The 22,110-nt window shown below is 53.3% G+C and overlaps 1 protein-coding gene across 2 annotated transcripts in view; it reads right to left on the bottom strand.

The window, feature by feature from the left end:
* The window catches only part of CDIN1 (CDAN1 interacting nuclease 1), a 682,509-nt gene that overhangs the window by 327,332 nt on the left and 333,067 nt on the right, over positions 1 to 22,110 (bottom strand). For both annotated transcript variants that reach the window (XM_078661977.1, XM_078661976.1), the window contains exons 7-8: positions 6,231 to 6,310; positions 32 to 81 (exon numbers count right to left, since the gene is read on the bottom strand). In XM_078661977.1, coding sequence (XP_078518103.1) covers positions 32 to 81; positions 6,231 to 6,310 — 130 coding nt within the window. The remainder of the gene's footprint in view (positions 1 to 31; positions 82 to 6,230; positions 6,311 to 22,110) is intronic.

Below are 22,110 nucleotides of genomic sequence, written 5' to 3'. Positions count from 1 at the left end.
GAACAAAGGTACAGTGATGGACAAAGGATACTGTTTGATGGTATCCACCAAGGACCCGTAGCAGCAATCATTCAGCAGGCACTGCGGGCAAGAAAAAAAGACAATGAGGAGAAAAGGAAGAAGATGCATTCAAACATTTAACAACCGGCATCTCATAATGGTCATTGCTGCTAACCTCCCAAGAAGGCCACAGTGATTAACTAGCAGAAAAGTAAAAATCAGGGCTGGACTGGCCAGTCTGGCATTACCCGTACATGCTGCGGGCTAGAAGGCTGCTTTGAGAGCAGGGTCCGCTGGACGCCTCCAGATTTCCATGGGACCCTTCCATATTCTTAGCGAGGTTTCCTGGCCCTATCCATGTGAGTCAATCTTGTAGGGGTGCTCCAAATACATCATATGAAACTCTGTTCCCAAACTATTCAGTCAGGAACAGTAACTGCTGTAATGTTCACAGCGGACAGGTCTCTGTTCACGAGGACATGACGTATGAGGTTTCAGTACCAAGTTCACATGTGATACTGCAGAGCGTTCTGGGGTGTGCACCTCTTAACTATTCACTAGTGTACAGTAGGGGAACTCAGACAGTGCAGATTCCCATAGGGTAGGGTGAATATAGATTGAGTCCTGATGAAGCGCCATGACTCGTAGGGCGATTCGAGGAATGAAACATGTGGCCTGAAGTAGAGGGACCACCAAACAACTAAGGTTCTATTGGTCCTCTTGTTTCTGGTTTTATTCTTTGCATGAATTCCCACGGAATAAAGCGGGGAGCAAGTGGGTTTACTAAATCAACTTTAATCATCACTGTGATTTCCATTCATTCATGAACTTTATTCGACAATTTAAGTCATAAAAGTATACATAGAAAAAACAGTATTTTAAAATCCATTAAAAGTACATTAAAATTAATACAATAAATATTAAAATGGAATTAAACTACAATAGACTATTGACGAATATCAACTTACATATTTAAGATCAAACTGATCAATATACAATTCTTTCAGGGGTAAGTTACACAGGAACTCACAGCTAGGGCTAGATCATCATATGTCTGTCGCTATTTGTTTTGCACGAATTACACAAGCCCATTTTAGGAACTTAGCCATAGCAACAGCAATTGGGTTGGGTCAGCACATAAAATTCTAAGAGCCTCCTTATGCCTGTGTATCCCCAGCAATTTACATATAGGTCTAATCCACATCGTTCTAGGGGCAGTGTACATGGGGCAGAAGAAGAGGAAATGGCTTATAGTCTCTTGTTCCTCCCCACACTTTGGACATCTGTCATTACCATTTTTTCCTGCCCAATTTGCTGTAAAAGACCTTACTGGGAGGGTACCCACTCTCAGCTGAAAGTAGAGCTTACGATCCAGCTGTTTCCCAATTATATCGCAATAGGGCTCCAGGGTCGGGTGGGTCTTAATATCCATGAAACGACCTGTCAGGTGCCGGGAGAGACCCTCTGCCCTCTCTTCTGTGATCACCATTTCCCAGTACTTTTTCTTAAGAAGAGTTTTGGAGGGGAAAAAAGCATTTTCCGGATCTTCCCACAATTCCCTCATTCCCAATTTAAAAAGTAGAGACTGAATGGCCTTTAACCATTGTATTTTTCGAGAGGAGTCCTTGTTCATTATCTCCCTCAGGCCCTAAGCATAGTGGCTTAGTTCTTCTGCGGTCCATAGGCGGCGCCAATAAAGTAGGGGCCGCAAAAGGGCGACGTCCTGCACCGCTTTTTTTCCAAGGTCCCACATTAAAGGTGTTAGCGGTTTACTTACGGGAACGCTTGTAGCTTTTCGTAGAAATTCATTTTCTGATAGCGTCAATTTCCCTAGATCTTCAAAACCCCAAAGTTCGGCACCGTAAAGGACCGAACTTAGGACCTTCATCCCATATACTTCTAGTAGAGGGCTAATGTGATTTCCACTTACTACATAGAATCCTCTATTATATCACTCATGCACTGACCATAGTTGGGGGAAGTGCAAAAGAACGCCCATAAAGTGCCCCCCTAATACGGGGTGAGGGACCCGCTAGGCATGGCAGCGCACGTTTAGCTGAAAATGATGATGAAGCAAGCCACCTAGGTGGGTGAGGGTACAAAAATCCTAATTTGGAATGTCCCCCAGATAGAGATATGGTGTACACTAGGGTACTGATTATAGGACATTGTTCTACCTCAAATAACTACTAAGTTGATGTTAACAATGTGGAACGCCGCATTTTGCAGATTTTTTTTATGACGGGATATGTGATGAAGCACTAAAAATCTCTCAGCCCCCACCTCGTGCTTTTCATGTGATACATTGGTAAAGCCAAGACGTGAGAACAATTGACTTTGCCAAATTTTGTTGCCGGATTTCACGTTTTGCCAAAAATGAAATGAGTTGGATCTTAGAGGAACAACCACAGGGAATGGATAGCCTTTCAATGGCATATTAAAGTGAGATATATTGGACTGGAGACTGGGGCCAAAGGTTGGAAAGGAGAAACAGAATTGTGTGCCTTCTGCAAAAAGGATAACAGAAGCCAAAAAATGAGATGGGTCTAGTGTGAAAGAGAAAGAAAAGAAGAAGCCCCAAAAGCGAGCACGGAGTCCTTCGATTGGCAGATGGGAGCCGTGAGAGTGAAGAGCAGCACGAGATGGAGAGAGATTGATCAGAAAGATGAGGAATAACACTCGAGTGCCTGATTTGCAATGTGTGGTAGGTAAGGCTGCATCCAGCATAAGGATCGAACACTCACTGAGTAAGAACAAAGTAAAATAAAGGAAATGTGCATTAAAGATGTTCATAATTTATCTTTTGAATTATTTTATGTCTGTGTTTGCCTCTTTTTGTGAAGAAGTATTTGGGCCAGAGGGCGTGGGTTTAAAGTCTGGGTCAGTTGTATAAAGGTTGAACCTAACTTAGCATGTGTGACCAAGGCTAGTCATGGTGCATGGGTCAGCACCGTGCAGTCTGGAGTTGTACAAAGCTTCACTTGAAACAACTGCCCGTGTCAGTCCAAGACTTTAGACGAAGAAGAGAGGCGCGAGGCTGGGTGATGGTCTGTGGATAGGAAGAAGCGACCATGTGTCTATTGAGTAAATGCAGGACATAAAAGAATGTGCTCCAAGCTGCCCTGGGTGGTCCAGGGGAACATCTGAAGCCATGCAGCCCACCATAAGGCCTATCTCTAGGTATCTACCAATGGGAGCGTGAGTTCAGTGTCCAGGTATAAGTGAACACGAGAATCTGGACACTGAATGGAAAGGTTTCTTCAACAAGAGCAGTTATGCCAGCTCAATTAGTGCCCTGCTCTGTCCTGTTAATGTTCTTATTCCCACCCACAGCCTAGATGATACCGAACACAGATGGGGTCCCCGGACCAGCGCTCTCTTCATGTGGGCACGGCGTAGCTTCGGTTGAGGAGAGTGCAGGGGGTTGGGGTGTACCACTCCCAAAAAATACATGTTTAGGTAGTTGGGTCTGGAAGCCATGAGGCAGGTCTGCAATCTCTGATGGTTTTGATTATCCTGATCTCACCAACAGGTTTTAAGTTCCAAACTTTCTGGATCAGGAACTTTATATTTACAAAACTTTTGCTTCTGAAATTTTTTGCACAGCCCCAATGCAAAATCCTTTTTGGTACTTATAAAGCCATGCAAATGTTGTTTTGCATTGTGTTGTAGGAGAAAGGAAGGCAGCATCAGGTAGACGTTACATTGGTGGTTCGTGGGCATTACTGTTCAGCTGCCCGTGACCCATATTTACAAAGAGTTGCAGACATGGCATTGCACCAAAATTGTGCGCTGCCTGAGGCTGGCAAAACCAAGAGAAAATTCTCTATTTCACCTTGTTATTTCCTCTTTGTATGTGTGCTGCAGAATACTCCACCCTGCACAAAAACTACCCCGACCATAATGCAGACACCCTTGCACTATGGTGCAAGGGTACCTACGTTAGCACTAGGCAGCCCAAAGTGCGCCAGCGCATGGTGAGAGCTGGACTATATGACCTCTTTGAGATAGGGCACAGTTCTGCTCTCTTCAGAAGCAACAAAGTGCAGTAAATTTGCTAGTTGCGCTGTGCCACTTCTCTGTAAATATGCCCTTAGTGACCAGTTTACCAAAAAAGTAGCAAATCTGCACTAATGGAAGTACTCCTTGAATGGATGCAAATGTACTACTTTTCAGAATTCACAAACATTGGCAGGAGTAGGCTTAGAAACCTACACCAGTCTCAGGTTTCCAGGAATGCTACTAGCAATCAAACACCCAGAGGGTGAAGGGGCGAATGCTTGCAAATAGTCTAACCACGGGCCATCCCTCGGAGTAGCATTCCAAACCACTGTTTTTCACCTAATGTGCTACTAGAAAGAGGGCCTTATTAAGGATTTAGCAGACGGAGTAAAGGTAGACAGGGTGATGGAGGACTTTACAGCCTTAACTCCACCTGCAAAATTCGGAGATGTCCACCAGACTGGCAGACACCTCTTTAGATAGGCAAGAACCACCATCATGAAGTTAAATGGAAGCTCCCTCAAACATAATGGCTGGCCGCAAACTTGTATAACGTTTTTTATTTTTCAAAAACAAACACCCAACACAGGAGTTTGGCTTATTAAAAAAAAAAACTAATTAGCCCCACCACAGTTCTCTTCCCATGGTATGGGGTAGTTTTTAAAAAAAAATGTTTACTGTCCCTCACTACTAGGATACCAAGAAGTAATGGACAGTTATTAAAAAAATATATATATATGACTGTCCATTTTAAATAGGGTAGACAGTCGGATAGCTTACTTCCGTTGGCACCAACTCTGTAGGGCTAAAGGAAGCTTAACTCGGACATTAGATTTTACTCAATCAGGGCAAAACGTGTAGTCCGCACAGCTCAAAATCAGACGACTAGACCATGGGTTGGTAGAAATGATACTCCAACGTCGGAGCACAGAGTACCTGTCCATCAAATTCTAAATCAACTCCAGAGGCCCACCTAATGCTAATAAGTACTTGCCCTGCGCCTCATGGGAATAGTACATCCTAAACCTTGGTTACCTCACACATTCACCCTGTGACCAACTGCTTTTTTTAGTTGGGAAATTTGAGATTCACACCCCAGAATCTCACTGACCAACCTACGCCCCTGTGTGTGGGATGTGCAAGTTTGTCTATTCATTCCTATCCTCCTGGTCTGGTCATCTCAATGCTTTCCTTGACTGCTGACCATGCTTTGGTAGAAAGGCAGGCTCAAGTCTATTCCCTTTGGTTAATAAAATGTCTTACACCATCTCCCCCTTGAGTGTTACCGCTAAAGCTCATCTATACGGTTCCCTGCCAATGGTGCACTCTCGAGTGGGCACCCTGCTGCATTCTATCATGCGTCCTCTGACTTAAATGACAAGTTGTTACTGTGGTATGTGGTACCATCCCGCCAGGGTCATCCACCAATACCGTACTCCCCTGGCATTCAGATGCTGCATTCTCATTTAGGATACTGTAGCAAAGTCCAGCTTCCGTCAACCTATGGCAAGGAGTTCTGCCTACTTCTGTGACCTTCGCCAACGCTATACTCCTACCCTCCAAGAAGTGCCAAAATGGCACCCAAAAGAGCGTTGCGGTGATCAGGAGTTGCTGCCGCTCAATGTCTGCCTAACCCCGGACAGCCTCCATTAAGGAATAAGAGCATCATTGCTGTTTTTAAGTTGTCTTTGTGACCAATTTACATGGGGGGAGGGGGTTAAATACTGAGAGAAAGCAGAGCAATGATGTTTTCCTCAAAGTCCAGAAAAACTCCATGACCCACCGACTGCAGAAACAAGGATGCAAGAGAAGGCCCTAAGAATCAACCCATGATTAGGCTCTCACTATTGGGAAGCCAACTACCACAGCCAACAGGAGTCACTGTTGACATCGTAGGACTCAACGTCTACATGCCCATACTCACGAGGACAGCAAAGACCACAATACCTAGCAACCTATGGGCCCCACTGGAGGACCCCGTGTGCTCCCAAGATCGCTATACACGAGGACCCTGTGTGCTCCGCGTGACCGCTATACACAGATACCTGTACGGTAGGGAATGTTGAATGACCCAAACTCACCCTGAGGAACTATCGGGAGAGGTTCTACTAACCGAGGTGATTGCTGGCATCAACATACCGTAGGAGTGGCAGACGCTGCCTTTGATGGAAGCGGCATCATAACCGAACCAGATGCAAAGTAGAAGAAAAAACCCATAAGACCTATACCTGCTGGACTTGGTTGGCGAGGATGGTGTCTGGAATCAGCGAAGGCTCCTTCAGCATGCTGTTCAGGTACGGCTTTGAGGCTGGAGAGGAAAATAAACATTGATCATCACACTGCACCTGGGTACCCTGCAAGACCACTTGAAATTCATGCATATATGATGCTCTACTTCTCAGCTGCAGGTCTCCCTGCTTACAAAGAAAATGAAACCTGCTATCATTTATCACTAGAAAACATGTTTTCCCAGTTGGCGGTGGGGGCTACATCTCTTCCAAATGGATTACAGGGATTTGATGACACCCGTTTATAATCCAAAAAGGCGGGACATTTGTAGAATTGAGGAATTAATGGAAAATATGGGCATACAAAGTAAAATCCTTGATCTAAAGGCTGATTAGATGTTTCGTTTGTGAATGTAAACATGCAACCAATGCCACCAACACTACACAATGAAAAACAGACGTCATTGAGCAATGACCACTACACCGTTGCCACTGATGGTTGTCAACAAAGAAAGACAATCATTTTGGTAGCTTCAATGCAGAATCTTCCAACCACTTGCATGGTCTCCTACTACTTTTAACAATTTCCATCTAGTACCCAAATTATACATGCAGTTTTACCTTGGTGATCTAGGCGACCACGATGACTCTTACCTTACAAAGGCACACGTGAAGTGCATATAAGGCAGGGTAGAAAGACTAGCTTAAGCCTGTCGAGAATTTGTGAAATCTGTGGTGCGTGCGTGCTCTTACAATAGCAGCCCTTGGTGGTGTATGTGTCTTTCTCCTTGGAATACTGAGGCTGCTTCCACCACTGGGCAAGAGTCTGCATCAAAGCCCAATGGAGCTGCCTACACACAGCACCCAAACTCCCCCTTAAAACCTAATTAGGCTCATTTTGGTAGGGCCAGGTCAATTTTTGCAACCAAATACTAGCCAGGTTTTCAGCCCAGCTCTACCATTGCATGTCTTTTGTATAATGCTCCTGAGCTGCTCGCCTGATTTTTTTAATTTCTTCCTTCTATTGGCCATCGCACCCTAGCTCTGGACGCCATCCATCAACGTGTCACTTACGGGCCCAGTAGGGTTGATCGTAGCGGAATCCTGTTACTTCTGGAGGAAGGCTGGCGAATCCGTCCCCACTGCGCTAAGTGCCTTTTTAGTTTTGAATAATGAGATGGGACCAGTTCATTAGCTGCTGGAAGATGGAGCGCATGCGAGGGGGTGGGGGCAGGGCTAGGCGGCTGGGAGCTGGGGGAACGGTACGGGGACGTAGCCTCGCTACCTGTCGTGACAAGTCTTCTAATTACCCTCTTGTCGCTCTGTGGGGCTGTGGGCACCGACAACGGCGTCTAATGATCCCAAGACCATGGCCCAAACAGAGGCAGGTGAGGAAGAAACCGCGATAAGCATATTTGTTCAGCTAGAGTAACCCCATCGGAGCCACCTCCCCAGAACGGCGCAAGAAGGTGGGGGTGGGTGGGATATCAGCACTTTTTATTTTTAGCGGGGAAGATAAATTTAAGAGGAGTAAATTGGAAAATCAAATGAGGGCCTCCACCAGCCAGAGAGATTTGCAGAGCTGTCTCCCGGCGTTTGAAGAGCCCATCCATCACAGCCCTACAAGTAGTCAATTCCTGCTCTATCTGTAAATGTTTTCAGATATTAGCCAATTTATATGCTCTCAGATTCATCACAGAAAATCAGCTTCGCCGCCACGTATTATCCCCACCGCGGCTGACGGCTGATGTACGAGCGCCTCCGCAGCTCAATGACTTGTGTTGCGGAGGCAAGAGCGTTTTTAATTAATAAACAAATTTGCCGACGAGCTCATCAGTGCCAAGTGGAATAACGATTGCCATCCATTATTGTTTATTGCGTTCCCTCCCTCAACAAATGTTGCCTTCTAATGGGATTTCTTGCCCATTTTTTAATTTACTTAATGGCATTTTCATCCCAGAGAAAAATGCAAATTTGTGATGCAAAAAAAAAAAAAAGATTCTAATAACCCACTGTAAGAAACCCATTTAGCATTTTTTTTCTGCAGAAGTCGAATTTCAACCACAGTCAAAAAAACTTTACTTTGTAATAGTTGTCTTTGAAAAATGATCATGCCACGATAATGAATATTTGTTTTATTATTTGTGCAGGGGCGGGGATTCAGATGGATTTCTGGTGCAATTTTATTCATGATGCGAGCTCAAGGACAGAGACTCTCTACAAAAGAACACAGAGTTCTCACATGAGGAGTTTGGACTGAGGCAGAGTCATTTGCATGTCACTCAAAAACTATCTACAATAGGATTGGTTCTAGCCTAACACATCCCTGTCTTAGATAATCACCAGCTTTAGGGAAACCCTCTTGAGCCCGACAAGTCACAGTCCCACACGCCAAATTCACACCACAACAATCTCACATCTGCATATTTTTCAACATCTCCTGATCTTAAATAGAAGTGCTATCTAATAAGACATTGTTGTATTTTTTAGAAAAAACCCTTCAACCTCTCGACAAAAGTGTCCAACGTTGGCTTAGGCGCGTTGGATCCATAGCAAGCTTCTAGGATAACAACTACATACAAGACATGTCTCCAGTACTACATAATATATAAACAACAAAGGAGCGTCACATGAGTGACTTTTAGGACAAAACCAGGTAAGTTTGTCAGCAAGTGTGCTAATATAGAAAAAAACATATAGGTTTTTATAGAAGGCCCTCACTCGCCACTAGTTGGTGACATGCTTCATCATTGGGCCCCACCGGGAGTGGCCGAATGCCACCCCAGTGTGCTGCAACGCCAGAGTTACTGCAGAGCTGGTTCGTGAAAGTGAAGTGAGAAATTTAAAATGTCACAATTAGGTCAAAAAAAGTATTTTATTAGTTTGCCAATTGGACAGTATAAAAACAGTGGAGGGTAAAAAGGACCGAAATTATAAGTCCTGGTTTACCCCTAAGTGTAGTGCTTTAGGTCAACATGTTTCAGCCTATGTGATGTAATTTAATCAGGCATTCGTCAGGACCAGAGTGAGTGATAAAGTTGAGTCTGAACCCTGGCGGTGTGAGCGCGCTAAGGCCCACCCTGACCAAGGGTTACTAATGTTAAAAATCCAAAAAGGTTGTGTGATTTCAAAGATTCCAAAGTATTGGAGTGGAACCGAGTTTATTATTGGGTGCTGCAATTCTGAGCGCCATGGGTCACGGGGGGGAGGGTGGATAGCGAAATGGCACACCGCCTCCTTGGCTAGGCACCCGGTATTGCAACTGCATACCCCTGCACCGGGCCCCGAAGACTTGCTACATAAACATCGTCGCTGTACCATATGTTACCGGCATTCTTATTTGGATTTGCTAAATGAAGATTTATCCCGTAGACCTGGCATGGATCTGGCTCTCGTAAGCCAACGTTGGGTACGCCTACATCTACGCGACACAGATTACCAGTTGTCCAACCTGCCGATGCTATTGGCTGCCGGTCACACCACCGGTCCCTTGGCCCAGGAGCTACCATCCATCCTCATCACAAGCCCAGCACCAGGCAGTAAGTCACTGAGCAGGTCTGTGATTTATGAACTCAGCCACAATCCAGTGGAGAATCAAACAAACACCATTTGCAATATCCCCTTTGAAAACGAAACAATGATTTTGTGCTTTTCGCCTTCACGCCTGTGAGATCCCAGCATGCACTGCAATGGAGGCTGACTGGATCAGGGGGGTGGTGGGGTAAAGAGCCCTTACATACAAATACATGTCATGAGAGCTTAAAAACAGGGTAAACCCCGTTATTAGGCGCTGTATAAAAAGCAGACATCTACACTACCCCGTGCTCAAAGAGCACCGGTACACGGGATACGTTTCTAGCGTGCACACACATCGCCTCCTGCACGTATCCAGCTCAGGGGTGCAAATCTCGACAGCCAGCCAGCGCCCCGAGCTTTCCCAGGGTGCGTGCTTAAAAAATCCCAAAGTAAACCTACGAAACAGTGACCCAGACGGAAGAGCAGCTGTGTGTTTCATGCATTATAATAAGCACTTACTCATGTTAAGGCTGTCGGAAGTCATTTTGCACATGTATCTTTGCACCATTTTGCTACTATTTTTTTTTCATACCTAATGTAGAAACATTACAGTTCAGTGACTTTCTGCAAAGCAATACACGTCTTTGCAACAGAAAAATCTTGACAAAGAATTGCCTGTCTGAAAAAATTGTAATATAATTTGTTCCTTAAGGAGCTGTAGATTTGATGTGCCAGACTGTGGAAAAAAAGTGTGAAATGTTTCACTGTGCAGATAAAAACGGGAAGGTTGCCCCCAAACAATGTGGCAATTATTATAAACAAAATATGCACGTTTCCGAAAAGTAAAACTGGATATACACTGAAAACAATCCAGAAAAAGAGTAAATGGCTCAAAATAGTGAATTACTTTTCTTTATGTTATGTTATGTTATGTTATATGGGTATTTATTACGCGCACAACTACTCTTGAGTATCCTGGCGCGGTATCTTGAAAATTCCTTTACAAGAGGGCATTCTTTTAACAGTAAGGAGAAACTCGAATTCCTTAGAACTATGAAATTAAACACTAATGTCTATGTAGTTGGTTATTCAGTGTGCCAACTACTTTAACTGCTCACATGGTGGTGTATACTCTGACGATTTATAAAAATTATATACGTAAACTACACTTTTAAAATCTAAACATACAGCTGCCTGCACATCACGCATCAAGGAAACATTTAATAATGCTCTAATCACACACTTGCCCTTTTAAAAGGCAACATTAAGGAAAAACAAGAAAAATACTGAGAAATTGAGGGGACTGGGGAAGATATGAGAGGTAAACAAGGAAAGAGAAGAAACAAGAACTGTTGCGGTGGCGCGCCGCCGGACCATAAAAGGAAGCGCGATCCTACAGAACCAATGGCGGGCAGGTGAATTGTACCCATTTATTGATGATTTTTGCATAGTGCACTAGGCCATCCCTGTGCACTCAGTTCGGTGCAGGGCAGAGGATATCCTATGATGCTTTGAATTTTGAACAGGGCAGTGGAAATTCTTGCACCCTGAGGTTTGTGTATGGTAGCGGGCACCCTTGCGTGATGAGTGTTAGGCTGTGGCTGCGGGCATTCTTATGCCTTCTGAGTTTGGTGCAGGGTGTCAGGCATTCTCATACTTGCCTTAGTGCACCAACCACAGATGATAGAGCTCAGCGGGCCAGTCACATCTTTATGCCCATATGTTGCTGTCGGTAGTTGTACAATGTCTCCTGTTGAGTTGGTTTGCTTCATAAGTAGAGGAGGCTGGACTGGTAGGAAAGCCGTACCGACATTTAGTGGCGAAGCTCTGCTCCTCAGGGATGCACGAGAAAGAGTCGAAACATACTGATGTTAAGCCAGCGGCACCAACGGCCCCCTCAACGCTAAGGATGCCTGGCCTCCACCTTGGGGGCGCCCAGGAGTGGACACCTCACAGGGAAAGCCAGGATGGGTTCCACAGCGGTATTCGTACAAGCTCCTTGAGACCCTTGCGGGTGAGTAGTGCGCTATACAAGTATCAATTTACATTTTTTACATTTACAAAGCTTAGGGTCCGTAATTTCCCACAACCCCCAAAAGTAGTAAGAGACACAAAAATCTCCTTCCATTACTAGTCGTCCAATCACAGTGACTGAAGCAAGGCCCCTTGATGTCCGAGGCCTGCATCCCTCGTGCTGCATATATGAGGTACAGACACTTCGTACTCTTCAATGTCCAACTTTAGGCTCTCCTGGAAAATGTCAGCATATGAAACCTACCAGCTACGACTCAGATTAACAACAAAATAAAAAGAAGGAACTATGGGGCTTTTCTCTCTACAAAAGAGGGAGATCCAGCATAAATGCCCCAGAGCAAATCTTACAAAAGAAGGTTATGTTGTTCCTCAGGAAACGGAGTTAGAACACGGGAAATCAAAGCCAACCCGACCGGAAAGGTTCAAAGTTAGGAATCGATGGATTGGATAGTAATGCCCTCACACACCCAGTTGGGTGTCATGCTTCATCATCTGGGCTGCTCCTCGTCGGGTCAGCGGTGCAATACCCAACAGGCACCCTATAGTTGGGGCACTTTAGCGGAGATCTTTTTCCTATAGCCGTAAGGTGAAGTTGGGGGATTTCCCGTGTTCTGACTCCGTTTCCTGAGGAACAGCATAACCTTCTTTTGCCAGGTTAACAATACACATCTCTACCTATGTATCAGGAGCAAGTGAAATTCACAGCTGACCTCACCCTTCAAAGCTGATGGTCTACCCTCAAATCATGCTTGGTGACAAGCTTCCTGAAGGGAATTGCTTTAAATCAGAAATACTGTACCCCACAACCAAACTCCTCCACCATCGTAGGTTGGCACATCAACACCGGATGGGAAACATGGAAATCACTGTAAGCCTAAACCCCAAGTAAGTGACTCGTTCAGTGCCTACCACCTCTCTCTGCACGCACTAGTGTGTCTCCCACGTCATCCCACCTACCGTGCCAGAGACTTCTGTTGTCTATAGCAACCTGTTTCTCCGGCTGATCTAGGAGCTTCATCTCGTGTCTCCTGGTGGTACAAAATTCCACATCTAGACTGGTAGAGAAAAAGAGGCCTTGGGGCTGACTTCCTCCCCCTGAGCTTCATGCCTTGGATTGCCTGTGCATTGGTCTTTGTCAACATCAGGCTGACAATCAAAGTCCTCTGCGTCCCCCTGCAACAAAACCTACCCCACAGCCGTCTCCCTAGGTGCTGCACCTCGGCTGTCTGGCTGTACACATATGGTGGCCGTGGACACGTAGTTCCACATATGGCGGCCGTGGACCCATGGTTGCACATATGGTGGCCGTGGACACGAGCGTCCACATATGGCGGCCGTGGACACGCGCGTCCACATATGGCGGCCGTGGACACGCGCGTCCACATATGGCGGCCGTGGACACGCGCGTCCACCTATGGCGGACGTGGACACGTGTTTCCACCTATGGCGGCCGTGGACACGCGCATGTACATATGGCGGCCGCGAACACGCGCATCCACATATGGCGGCCGCGAACACGCGCATCCACATATGGCGGCCGCGAACACGCGCATCCACATATGGCGGCCGCGAACACGCGCATCCACACATGGCGGCCGCGAACACGCGCATCCACACATGGCGGCCGCGAACACGCGCATCCACACATGGCGGCCGCGAACACGCGCATCCACACATGGCGGCCGCGGACACGCGCATCCACACATGGCAGCCGTGGACATGTAGCAGCCGTGGACACCCGTGTCCACATATGGCGGCGGTGGACACGAGCGCCCACATGTGGGAGCCATGGACACGAGCGCCCACATGTGGCGGCCTAGGACACGTGCGTCCACATATGGCGGCCGTGGACACGCACGTCCACATATACCGCCTGTGGACATTTGCGTCCACATATGGCGGCCGTGGACACGCGCGTCCACATATGGCGGCCGTGGACACGCGCGTCCACATATGGCGGCCGTGGACACGCGCGTCCACATATGGCGGCCGTGGACACGCGCGTCCACATATGGCGGCCGTGGACACGCGCGTCCACATATGGCGGCCGTGGACACGCGCGTCCACATATGGCGGCCGTGGACACGCGCGTCCACATATGGCGGCCGAGGACACGCGCGTCCACATATGGCGGCCGAGGACACGCGCGTCCACATATGGCGGCCGAGGACACGCGCGTCCACATATGGCGGCCGAGGACACGCGCGTCCATATATGGCGGCCGAGGACACGCGCGTCCACATATGGCGGCCGAGGACACGCGCGTCCACATATGGCGGACATGGACACGCGTTTCCACATATGGCGGTCGTGGACACGCGCATGTACACATGGCGGCTGCGAACACGCGCATGTACATATGGCGGCTGCGAACACGCGCATCCACATATAGCGGCCGCGAACACGCGCGTCCACATATGGCGGCCGCGAACACACGCGTCCACATATGGTGGCCGCGAACACACGCGTCCACATATGGTGGCCGGGGACACGTGCGTCCACACGTGGCAGCGGTGGACACGAGCGCCCACATGTGGGAGCCATGGACACGAGCGCCCACATGTGGCGGCCTAGGACACGTGCGTCCACATGTGGCGGCCGTGGACACGCACGTCCACATATACCGCCTGTGGACATTTGCATCCACATATGGCGGCCGTGGACACGCGCGTCCACATATGGCGGCCGTGGACACGCGCGTCCACATATGGCGGCCGTGGACACGCGCGTCCACAGATGGCGGCCGTGGACACGCGCGTCCACAGATGGCGGCCGTGGACACGCGCGTCCACAGATGGCGGCCGAGGACACGCGCGTCCACAGATGGCGGCCGAGGACACGCGCGTCCACAGATGGCGGCCGAGGACACGCGCGTCCACAGATGGCGGCCGAGGACACGCGCGTCCACATATGGCGGCCGAGGACACGCGCGTCCACATATGGCGGCCGAGGACACGCGCGTCCACATATGGCGGCCGAGGACACGCGCGTCCACATATGGCGGCCGAGGACACGCGCGTCCACATATGGCGGCCGTGGACACGCGCGTCCACATATGGCGGCCGTGGACACGCGCGTCCACATATGGCGGCCGTGGACACGCGCGTCCACATATGGCGGCCGAGGACACGCGCGCCCACATATGGCGGCAGAGGACACGCGCGCCCACATATGGCGGCCGAGGACACGCGCGTCCACATATGGCGGCCGAGGACACGCGCGTCCACATATGGCGGCCGAGGACACGCGCGTCCACATATGGCGGCCGAGGACACGCGCGTCCACATATGGCGGCCGAGGACACGCGCTTCCACATATGGCGGCCGAGGACACGCGCCTCCACATATGGCGGCCGTGGACACGCGCCTCCACCTATGGCGGACGTGGAATCGCGCATGTACATATGGCGGCTGCGAACACGCGCATCCACATATGGCGGCCGCGAACACGCGCATCCACATATGGCGGCCGCGAACACACGCATCCACATATGGCGGCCGCGAACACACGCGTCCACATATGGCGGCCGTGGTCACACGCGTCCACATATGGTGGCCGGGGACACGCGCGTCCACACATGGCAGCCATGGACATGTAGCAGCCGTGGACACCCGTGTCCACATATGGCAGCCGTGGACACGTGCGTCCACACGTGGCGGCGGTGGACACGAGCGCCCACATGTGGGAGCCATGGACACGAGCGCCCACATGTGGCGGCCGTGGACACGCGCGTCCACATATGGCGGCCGTGGTCACGCGCGTCCACATATGGCGGCCGTGGTCACGCGCGTCCACATATGGCGGCCGTGGTCACGCGCGTCCACACATGGCGGCCGTGGTCACGCGCGTCCACACATGGCGGCCGTGGTCACGCGCGTCCACACATGGCGGCCGTGGTCACGCGCGTCCACACATGGCGGCCGTGGTCACGCGCGTCCACACATGGCGGCCGTGGACACGCGCGTCCACCTATGGCGGACGTGGACACGTGTTTCCACCTATGGCGGCCGTGGACACGCGCATGTACATATGGCGGCCGCGAACACGCGCATCCACATATGGCGGCCGCGAACACGCGCATCCACATATGGCGGCCGCGAACACGCGCATCCACATATGGCGGCCGCGAACACGCGCATCCACATATGGCGGCCGCGAACACGCGCATCCACACATGGCGGCCGCGAACACGCGCATCCACACATGGCGGCCGTGGACACGCGCGTCCACACATGGCAGCCGTGGACATGTAGCAGCCGTGGACACCCGTGTCCACATATGGCGGCGGTGGACACGAGCGCCCACATGTGGGAGCCATGGACACGAGCGCCCACATGTGGCGGCCTAGGACACGTGCGTCCACATATGGCGGCCGTGGACACGCACGTCCACATATACCGCCTGTGGACATTTGCGTCCACATATGGCGGCCGTGGACATTTGCGTCCACATATGGCGGCCGTGGACACGCGCGTCCACACATGGCGGCCGTGGTCACGCGCGTCCACACATGGCGGCCGTGGTCACGCGCGTCCACACATGGCGGCCGGGGACACGCGCGTCCACACATGGCGGCCGGGGACACGCGCGTCCACACATGGCGGCCGGGGACACGCGCGTCCACACATGGCGGCCGGGGACACGCGCGTCCACACATGGCGGCCGGGGACACGCGCGTCCACACATGGCGGCCGGGGACACGCGCGTCCACACATGGCGGCCGGGGACACGCGCGTCCACACATGGCGGCCGGGGACACGCGCGTCCACACATGGCGGCCGGGGACACGCGCGTCCACACATGGCGGCCGAGGACACGCGCGTCCACACATGGCGGCCGTGGACACGCGCGTCCACATATGGCGGCCGAGGACACGCGCGTCCACATATGGCGGCCGAGGACACGCGCGTCCACATATGGCGGCCGAGGACACGCGCGTCCACATATGGCGGCCGAGGACACGCGCGTCCACATATGGCGGCCGAGGACACGCGCATCCACATATGGCGGCCGAGGACACGCGCGTCCACATATGGCGGTCGAGGACACGCGCGTCCACATATGGCGGCCGAGGACACGCGCTTCCACATATGGCGGCCGTGGACACGCGCCTCCACCTATGGCGGACGTGGAATCGCGCCTCCACCTATGGCGGACGTGGAATCGCGCATGTACATATGGCGGCTGCGAACACGCGCATCCACATATGGCGGCCGCGAACACGCGCATCCACATATGGCGGCCGCGAACACACGCATCCACATATGGCGGCCGCGAACACACGCGTCCACATATGGCGGCCGTGGTCACACGCGTCCACATATGGTGGCCGGGGACACGCGCGTCCACACATGGCAGCCATGGACATGTAGCAGCCGTGGACACCCGTGTCCACATATGGCAGCCGTGGACACGTGCGTCCACACGTGGCGGCGGTGGACACGAGCGCCCACATGTGGGAGCCATGGACACGAGCGCCCACATGTGGCGGCCGTGGACACGCGCGTCCACATATGGCGGCCGTGGTCACGCGCGTCCACACATGGCGGCCGTGGTCACGCGCGTCCACACATGGCGGCCGTGGTCACGCGCGTCCACACATGGCGGCCGTGGTCACGCGCGTCCACACATGGCGGCCGTGGTCACGCGCGTCCACACATGGCGGCCGTGGTCACGCGCGTCCACACATGGCGGCCGTGGACACGCGCATGTACATATGGCGGCCGCGAACACGCGCATCCACATATGGCGGCCGCGAACACGCGCATCCACATATGGCGGCCGCGAACACGCGCATCCACATATGGCGGCCGCGAACACGCGCATCCACATATGGCGGCCGCGAACACGCGCATCCACACATGGCGGCCGCGAACACGCGCATCCACACATGGCGGCCGCGAACACGCGCATCCACACATGGCGGCCGCGGACACGCGCGTCCACACATGGCAGCCGTGGACATGTAGCAGCCGTGGACACCCGTGTCCACATATGGCGGCGGTGGACACGAGCGCCCACATGTGGGAGCCATGGACACGAGCGCCCACATGTGGCGGCCTAGGACACGTGCGTCCACATATGGCGGCCGTTGACACGCACGTCCACATATACCGCCTGTGGACATTTGCGTCCACATATGGCGGCCGTGGACATTTGCGTCCACATATGGCGGCCGTGGACACGCGCGTCCACACATGGCGGCCGTGGTCACGCGCGTCCACACATGGCGGCCGTGGTCACGCGCGTCCACACATGGCGGCCGTGGTCACGCGCGTCCACACATGGCGGCCGTGGTCACGCGCGTCCACACATGGCGGCCGTGGTCACGCGCGTCCACACATGGCGGCCGTGGTCACGCGCGTCCACACATGGCGGCCGTGGTCACGCGCGTCCACACATGGCGGCCGTGGTCACGCGCGTCCACACATGGCGGCCGGGGACACGCGCGTCCACACATGGCGGCCGGGGACACGCGCGTCCACACATGGCGGCCGGGGACACGCGCGTCCACACATGGCGGCCGAGGACACGCGCGTCCACACATGGCGGCCGTGGACACGCACGTCCACACATGGCGGCCGTGGACACGCGCGTCCACACATGGCGGCCGTGGACACGCGCGTCCACACATGGCGGCCGAGGACACGCGCGTCCACACATGGCGGCCGAGGACACGCGCGCCCACACATGGCGGCCGAGGACACGCGCGCCCACACATGGCGGCCGAGGACACGCGCGCCCACACATGGCGGCCGAGGACACGCGCGCCCACACATGGCGGCCGAGGACACGCGCGCCCACACATGGCGGCCGAGGACACGCGCGCCCACACATGGCGGCCGAGGACACGCGCGCCCACACATGGCGGCCGAGGACACGCGCGCCCACATATGGCGGCCGAGGACACGCGCGCCCACATATGGCGGCCGAGGACACGCGCGTCCACATATGGCGGCCGAGGACACACGCCTCCACCTATGGCGGCCGTGGACACGCGCCTCCACCTATGGCGGACGTGGACGCGCGCATGTACATATGGCGGCTGCGAACACGCGCCTCCACCTATGGCGGACGTGGACGCGCGCATGTACATATGGCGGCTGCGAACACGCGCGTCCACATATGGCGGCCGTGGACACGCGCGTCCACATATGGCGGCCGTGGTCACGCGCGTCCACATATGGCGGCCGTGGTCACGCGCGTCCACATATGGCGGCCGTGGTCACGCGCGTCCACATATGGCGGCCGTGGTCACGCGCGTCCACATATGGCGGCCGTGGTCACGCGCGTCCACATATGGCGGCCGGGGACACGCGCGTCCACATATGGCGGCCGGGGACACGCGCGTCCACATATGGCGGCCGGGGACACGCGCGTCCACACATGGCGGCCGGGGACACGCGCGTCCACACATGGCGGCCGGGGACACGCGCGTCCACACATGGCGGCCGGGGACACGCGCGTCCACACATGGCGGCCGGGGACACGCGCGTCCACACATGGCAGCCGGGGACACGCGCGTCCACACATGGCAGCCGGGGACACGCGCGTCCACACATGGCAGCCGGGGACACGCGCGTCCACACATGGCGGCCGGGGACATGTAGCAGCCGTGGACACCCGTGTCCACATATGGCAGCCGTGGACACGTGCGTCCACACGTGGCGGTGGTGGACACGAGCGCCCACATGTGGGAGCCATGGACACGAGCGCCCACATGTGGCGGCCTAGGACACGTGCGTCCACATATGGCGGTTCTGCACACGTGCGTCCACATATGGCGGCCGTGGACACGCACGTCCACTTATACCGCCTGTGGACATTTGCATCCACATATGGCGGCCGTTGACACGCACGTCCACATATGGCAGCCGTGGACACGCACATCCATATATGGCAGCCGTGGACACGCACGTCCACATATACCGCCCGTGGACACTTGCGTCCACATATGGCGGCCGTGGACATGCACGTCCATATATGGCAGCCGTGGACACGCACGGCCACATATGGCGCCCGTGGACACTTGCGTCCACATATGGCGGCCGTGGACACGTGTGATGTCACTGCAGTAAGACCAGCTCTCCTGTGTGAAGTCACTAGAGAAGCGGCAGCTCCCAGTGTGATGTCACCGGCAGCCCCAATGTGATGTCACTGCAGTAAGAGCAACTACCAGTGTGATGTCGCTGCAGTAAGTGCAGCTCCAGTAGCTCCCATGGTGATGTCACTGCAGTAAGAGCACTTCCTTGTGTGATGTCACTGCAGCAACAGCAGCTCCGAGTGTGATGTCTCTGCTGAAGGGAAGGGCCTGGTGTGACGTCACTGCTGAAAGAAAAGGTCTGGTGTGATGTCACTGCTGAAGGGAAGGTCCTGGTGTGATGTCACTGCTGAAGGGAAGGTCCTGGTGTGATGTCACTGCTGAAGGGAAGGTCCTGGTCTGATGTCACTGTTGAAGGGAAGGTCCTGGTGTGATGTCACCGCTGAAGGAAAGGTCCTGGTGTGATGTCGCTGCTGAAGGGAAGGTTCTGGTGTGATGTCACTGCTGAAGGGAAGGGCCTGGTGTGATGCCCATGAACTAAGCGTGATATCACTGCAATAAGGAGCGTTCTCCGCGTGACGTCACCGATGCAGACAGCTCCGGAGTGACGTCACCGCCACCCCGGCGGCCAGTGCTGGCGTCCACTGACGCTCTCTCTTGGGCCGTGCCTGTGACGCCGGCCGTGTGCGTGTGTTGTTATTTACAGCCCTTGGCGCGCGCGCACGCGCCCCCGCGCCCCCCGCCATGATGAACGAGCCGCAGCCAGCTCATTTCATCCTTGCCTGATTTATGAGTGCCCGGGCGCGCAGGTCACCGCTTTACTCAAACGCACAAAGTCACCGCCAAGGTCGGCCCGTTTATGAATTTTTATACATTTCTCTTTTCCCTCCTCCCTTCCTTCCCCAGCAGCGCCTCCATCACCTCTCAAGTGGCAGCTCCCACCACCCAGCATGAGGGAGGGCGGGAAGGAACACAGAGAGGTGTATCCGTCAGCAGCAGGCCGTGCACACACTCCAAAGTGTGCACCAAAGGGTTCCTTAATAGAGAAGCAGGCAGGGGGGGGCACAAAACAGCCGCAGGCCGCGCTGACCGAGCTTCAATTACGACTCCTAGTAAGACACTGGCCCTAATGTCCACGGCTCGCCTTCGGGGATGCTTATTACACACAACTGCTTTGCTGCAGCCGCGTGGAATCTATAAAACTACCATTAGGCAGCCGAATCAATCAAAATGCCATTAAAGCGGAATAAGGTGCCGATATCCGTGATGTGCTCGCGGCGGCTTTGATTTTCCCTTCAGATTATTAGCCACAGTCCGGTGGTGACTCTGTTACCGAGGCGGGGGCCGAGAGGGGTAATGTGTCCTCGCCGGCTTCATAAAGTTTGCGGCCTCATATTTCCCGGCCTATCGATTACCCATTATCGTTTGTCAGCAGGCATCCTAACTCAAGGGGAGGGAGTTGAAGCCGGCTAACGTCACCCCCCCCAGCACTGGAGACGGTCTTGGATGAGCTGGAAAGTGGGACGGCTGTCCAGCCAGGCCCACGCGAGAAGGGAAACGCAAGGGTGGATATCACCCGTGAGCATGTGGATGGGTGAACAGGACAAATAACTCTCAGCCCCTAGCAATGGAGACGGTCTTCCATGAGCTCGAGAGTGGTATGGCTGTCCAGCCAGGCCAAAGCGTGAAGGGAAACGCAAGGGTGGATATCACCCGCGAGCATGTGGAGGGGTGAACAGGACAAATGACTATCAGCCCCCAGCACTGGAGGCTGTCTTCTATGAGCTGGAGAGTGGGACACTATTCCAGCCAGGCCGAAGCGTGAGGAGACAAGCGAGGGTGGATATTACCCGTGAGCAAGTGGAGGGATGAACAGGACAAATGACAGTCAGCCCCCTGCAATGGAGGCTGTCTTCCATGAGCTCGAGAGTGGTATGGCTGTCCAGCCAGGCCCAAGCGCGAAGGGAAATGCAAGGGTGGATATCACCTGCATGTGGAGGGGTGAACAGGACAAATGACTGTCAGCCCCCAGCAATGGAGGCGGTCTTCGATGAGCTGGAGAGTGGGACGCTGTCCAGTCAGGCCCAAGTGCGAAGGCAAACGCAAGGGTGGACATCACCCGCGAGCATGTGGAGGGGTGAACAGGACAAATGACTGTCAGCCCCCAGCAATGGAGGCGGTCTTCGATGAGCTGGAGAGTGGGACAGTTTTCCAGCCAGGCCGAAGCGTGAGGAGACAAGCTAGGGCGGATATCACCTGTGAGCATGTGGAGGGGTGAACAGGACAAAT

This window comes from Lissotriton helveticus, chromosome 9, assembly GCF_964261635.1.
Source record: "Lissotriton helveticus chromosome 9, aLisHel1.1, whole genome shotgun sequence".
In the NCBI taxonomy this organism is placed as follows: domain Eukaryota; kingdom Metazoa; phylum Chordata; class Amphibia; order Caudata; family Salamandridae; genus Lissotriton; species Lissotriton helveticus.
The sequence above is the reverse complement of the archived record's forward strand: the minus strand, read 5'-3'. Positions and strand labels throughout refer to the sequence as shown.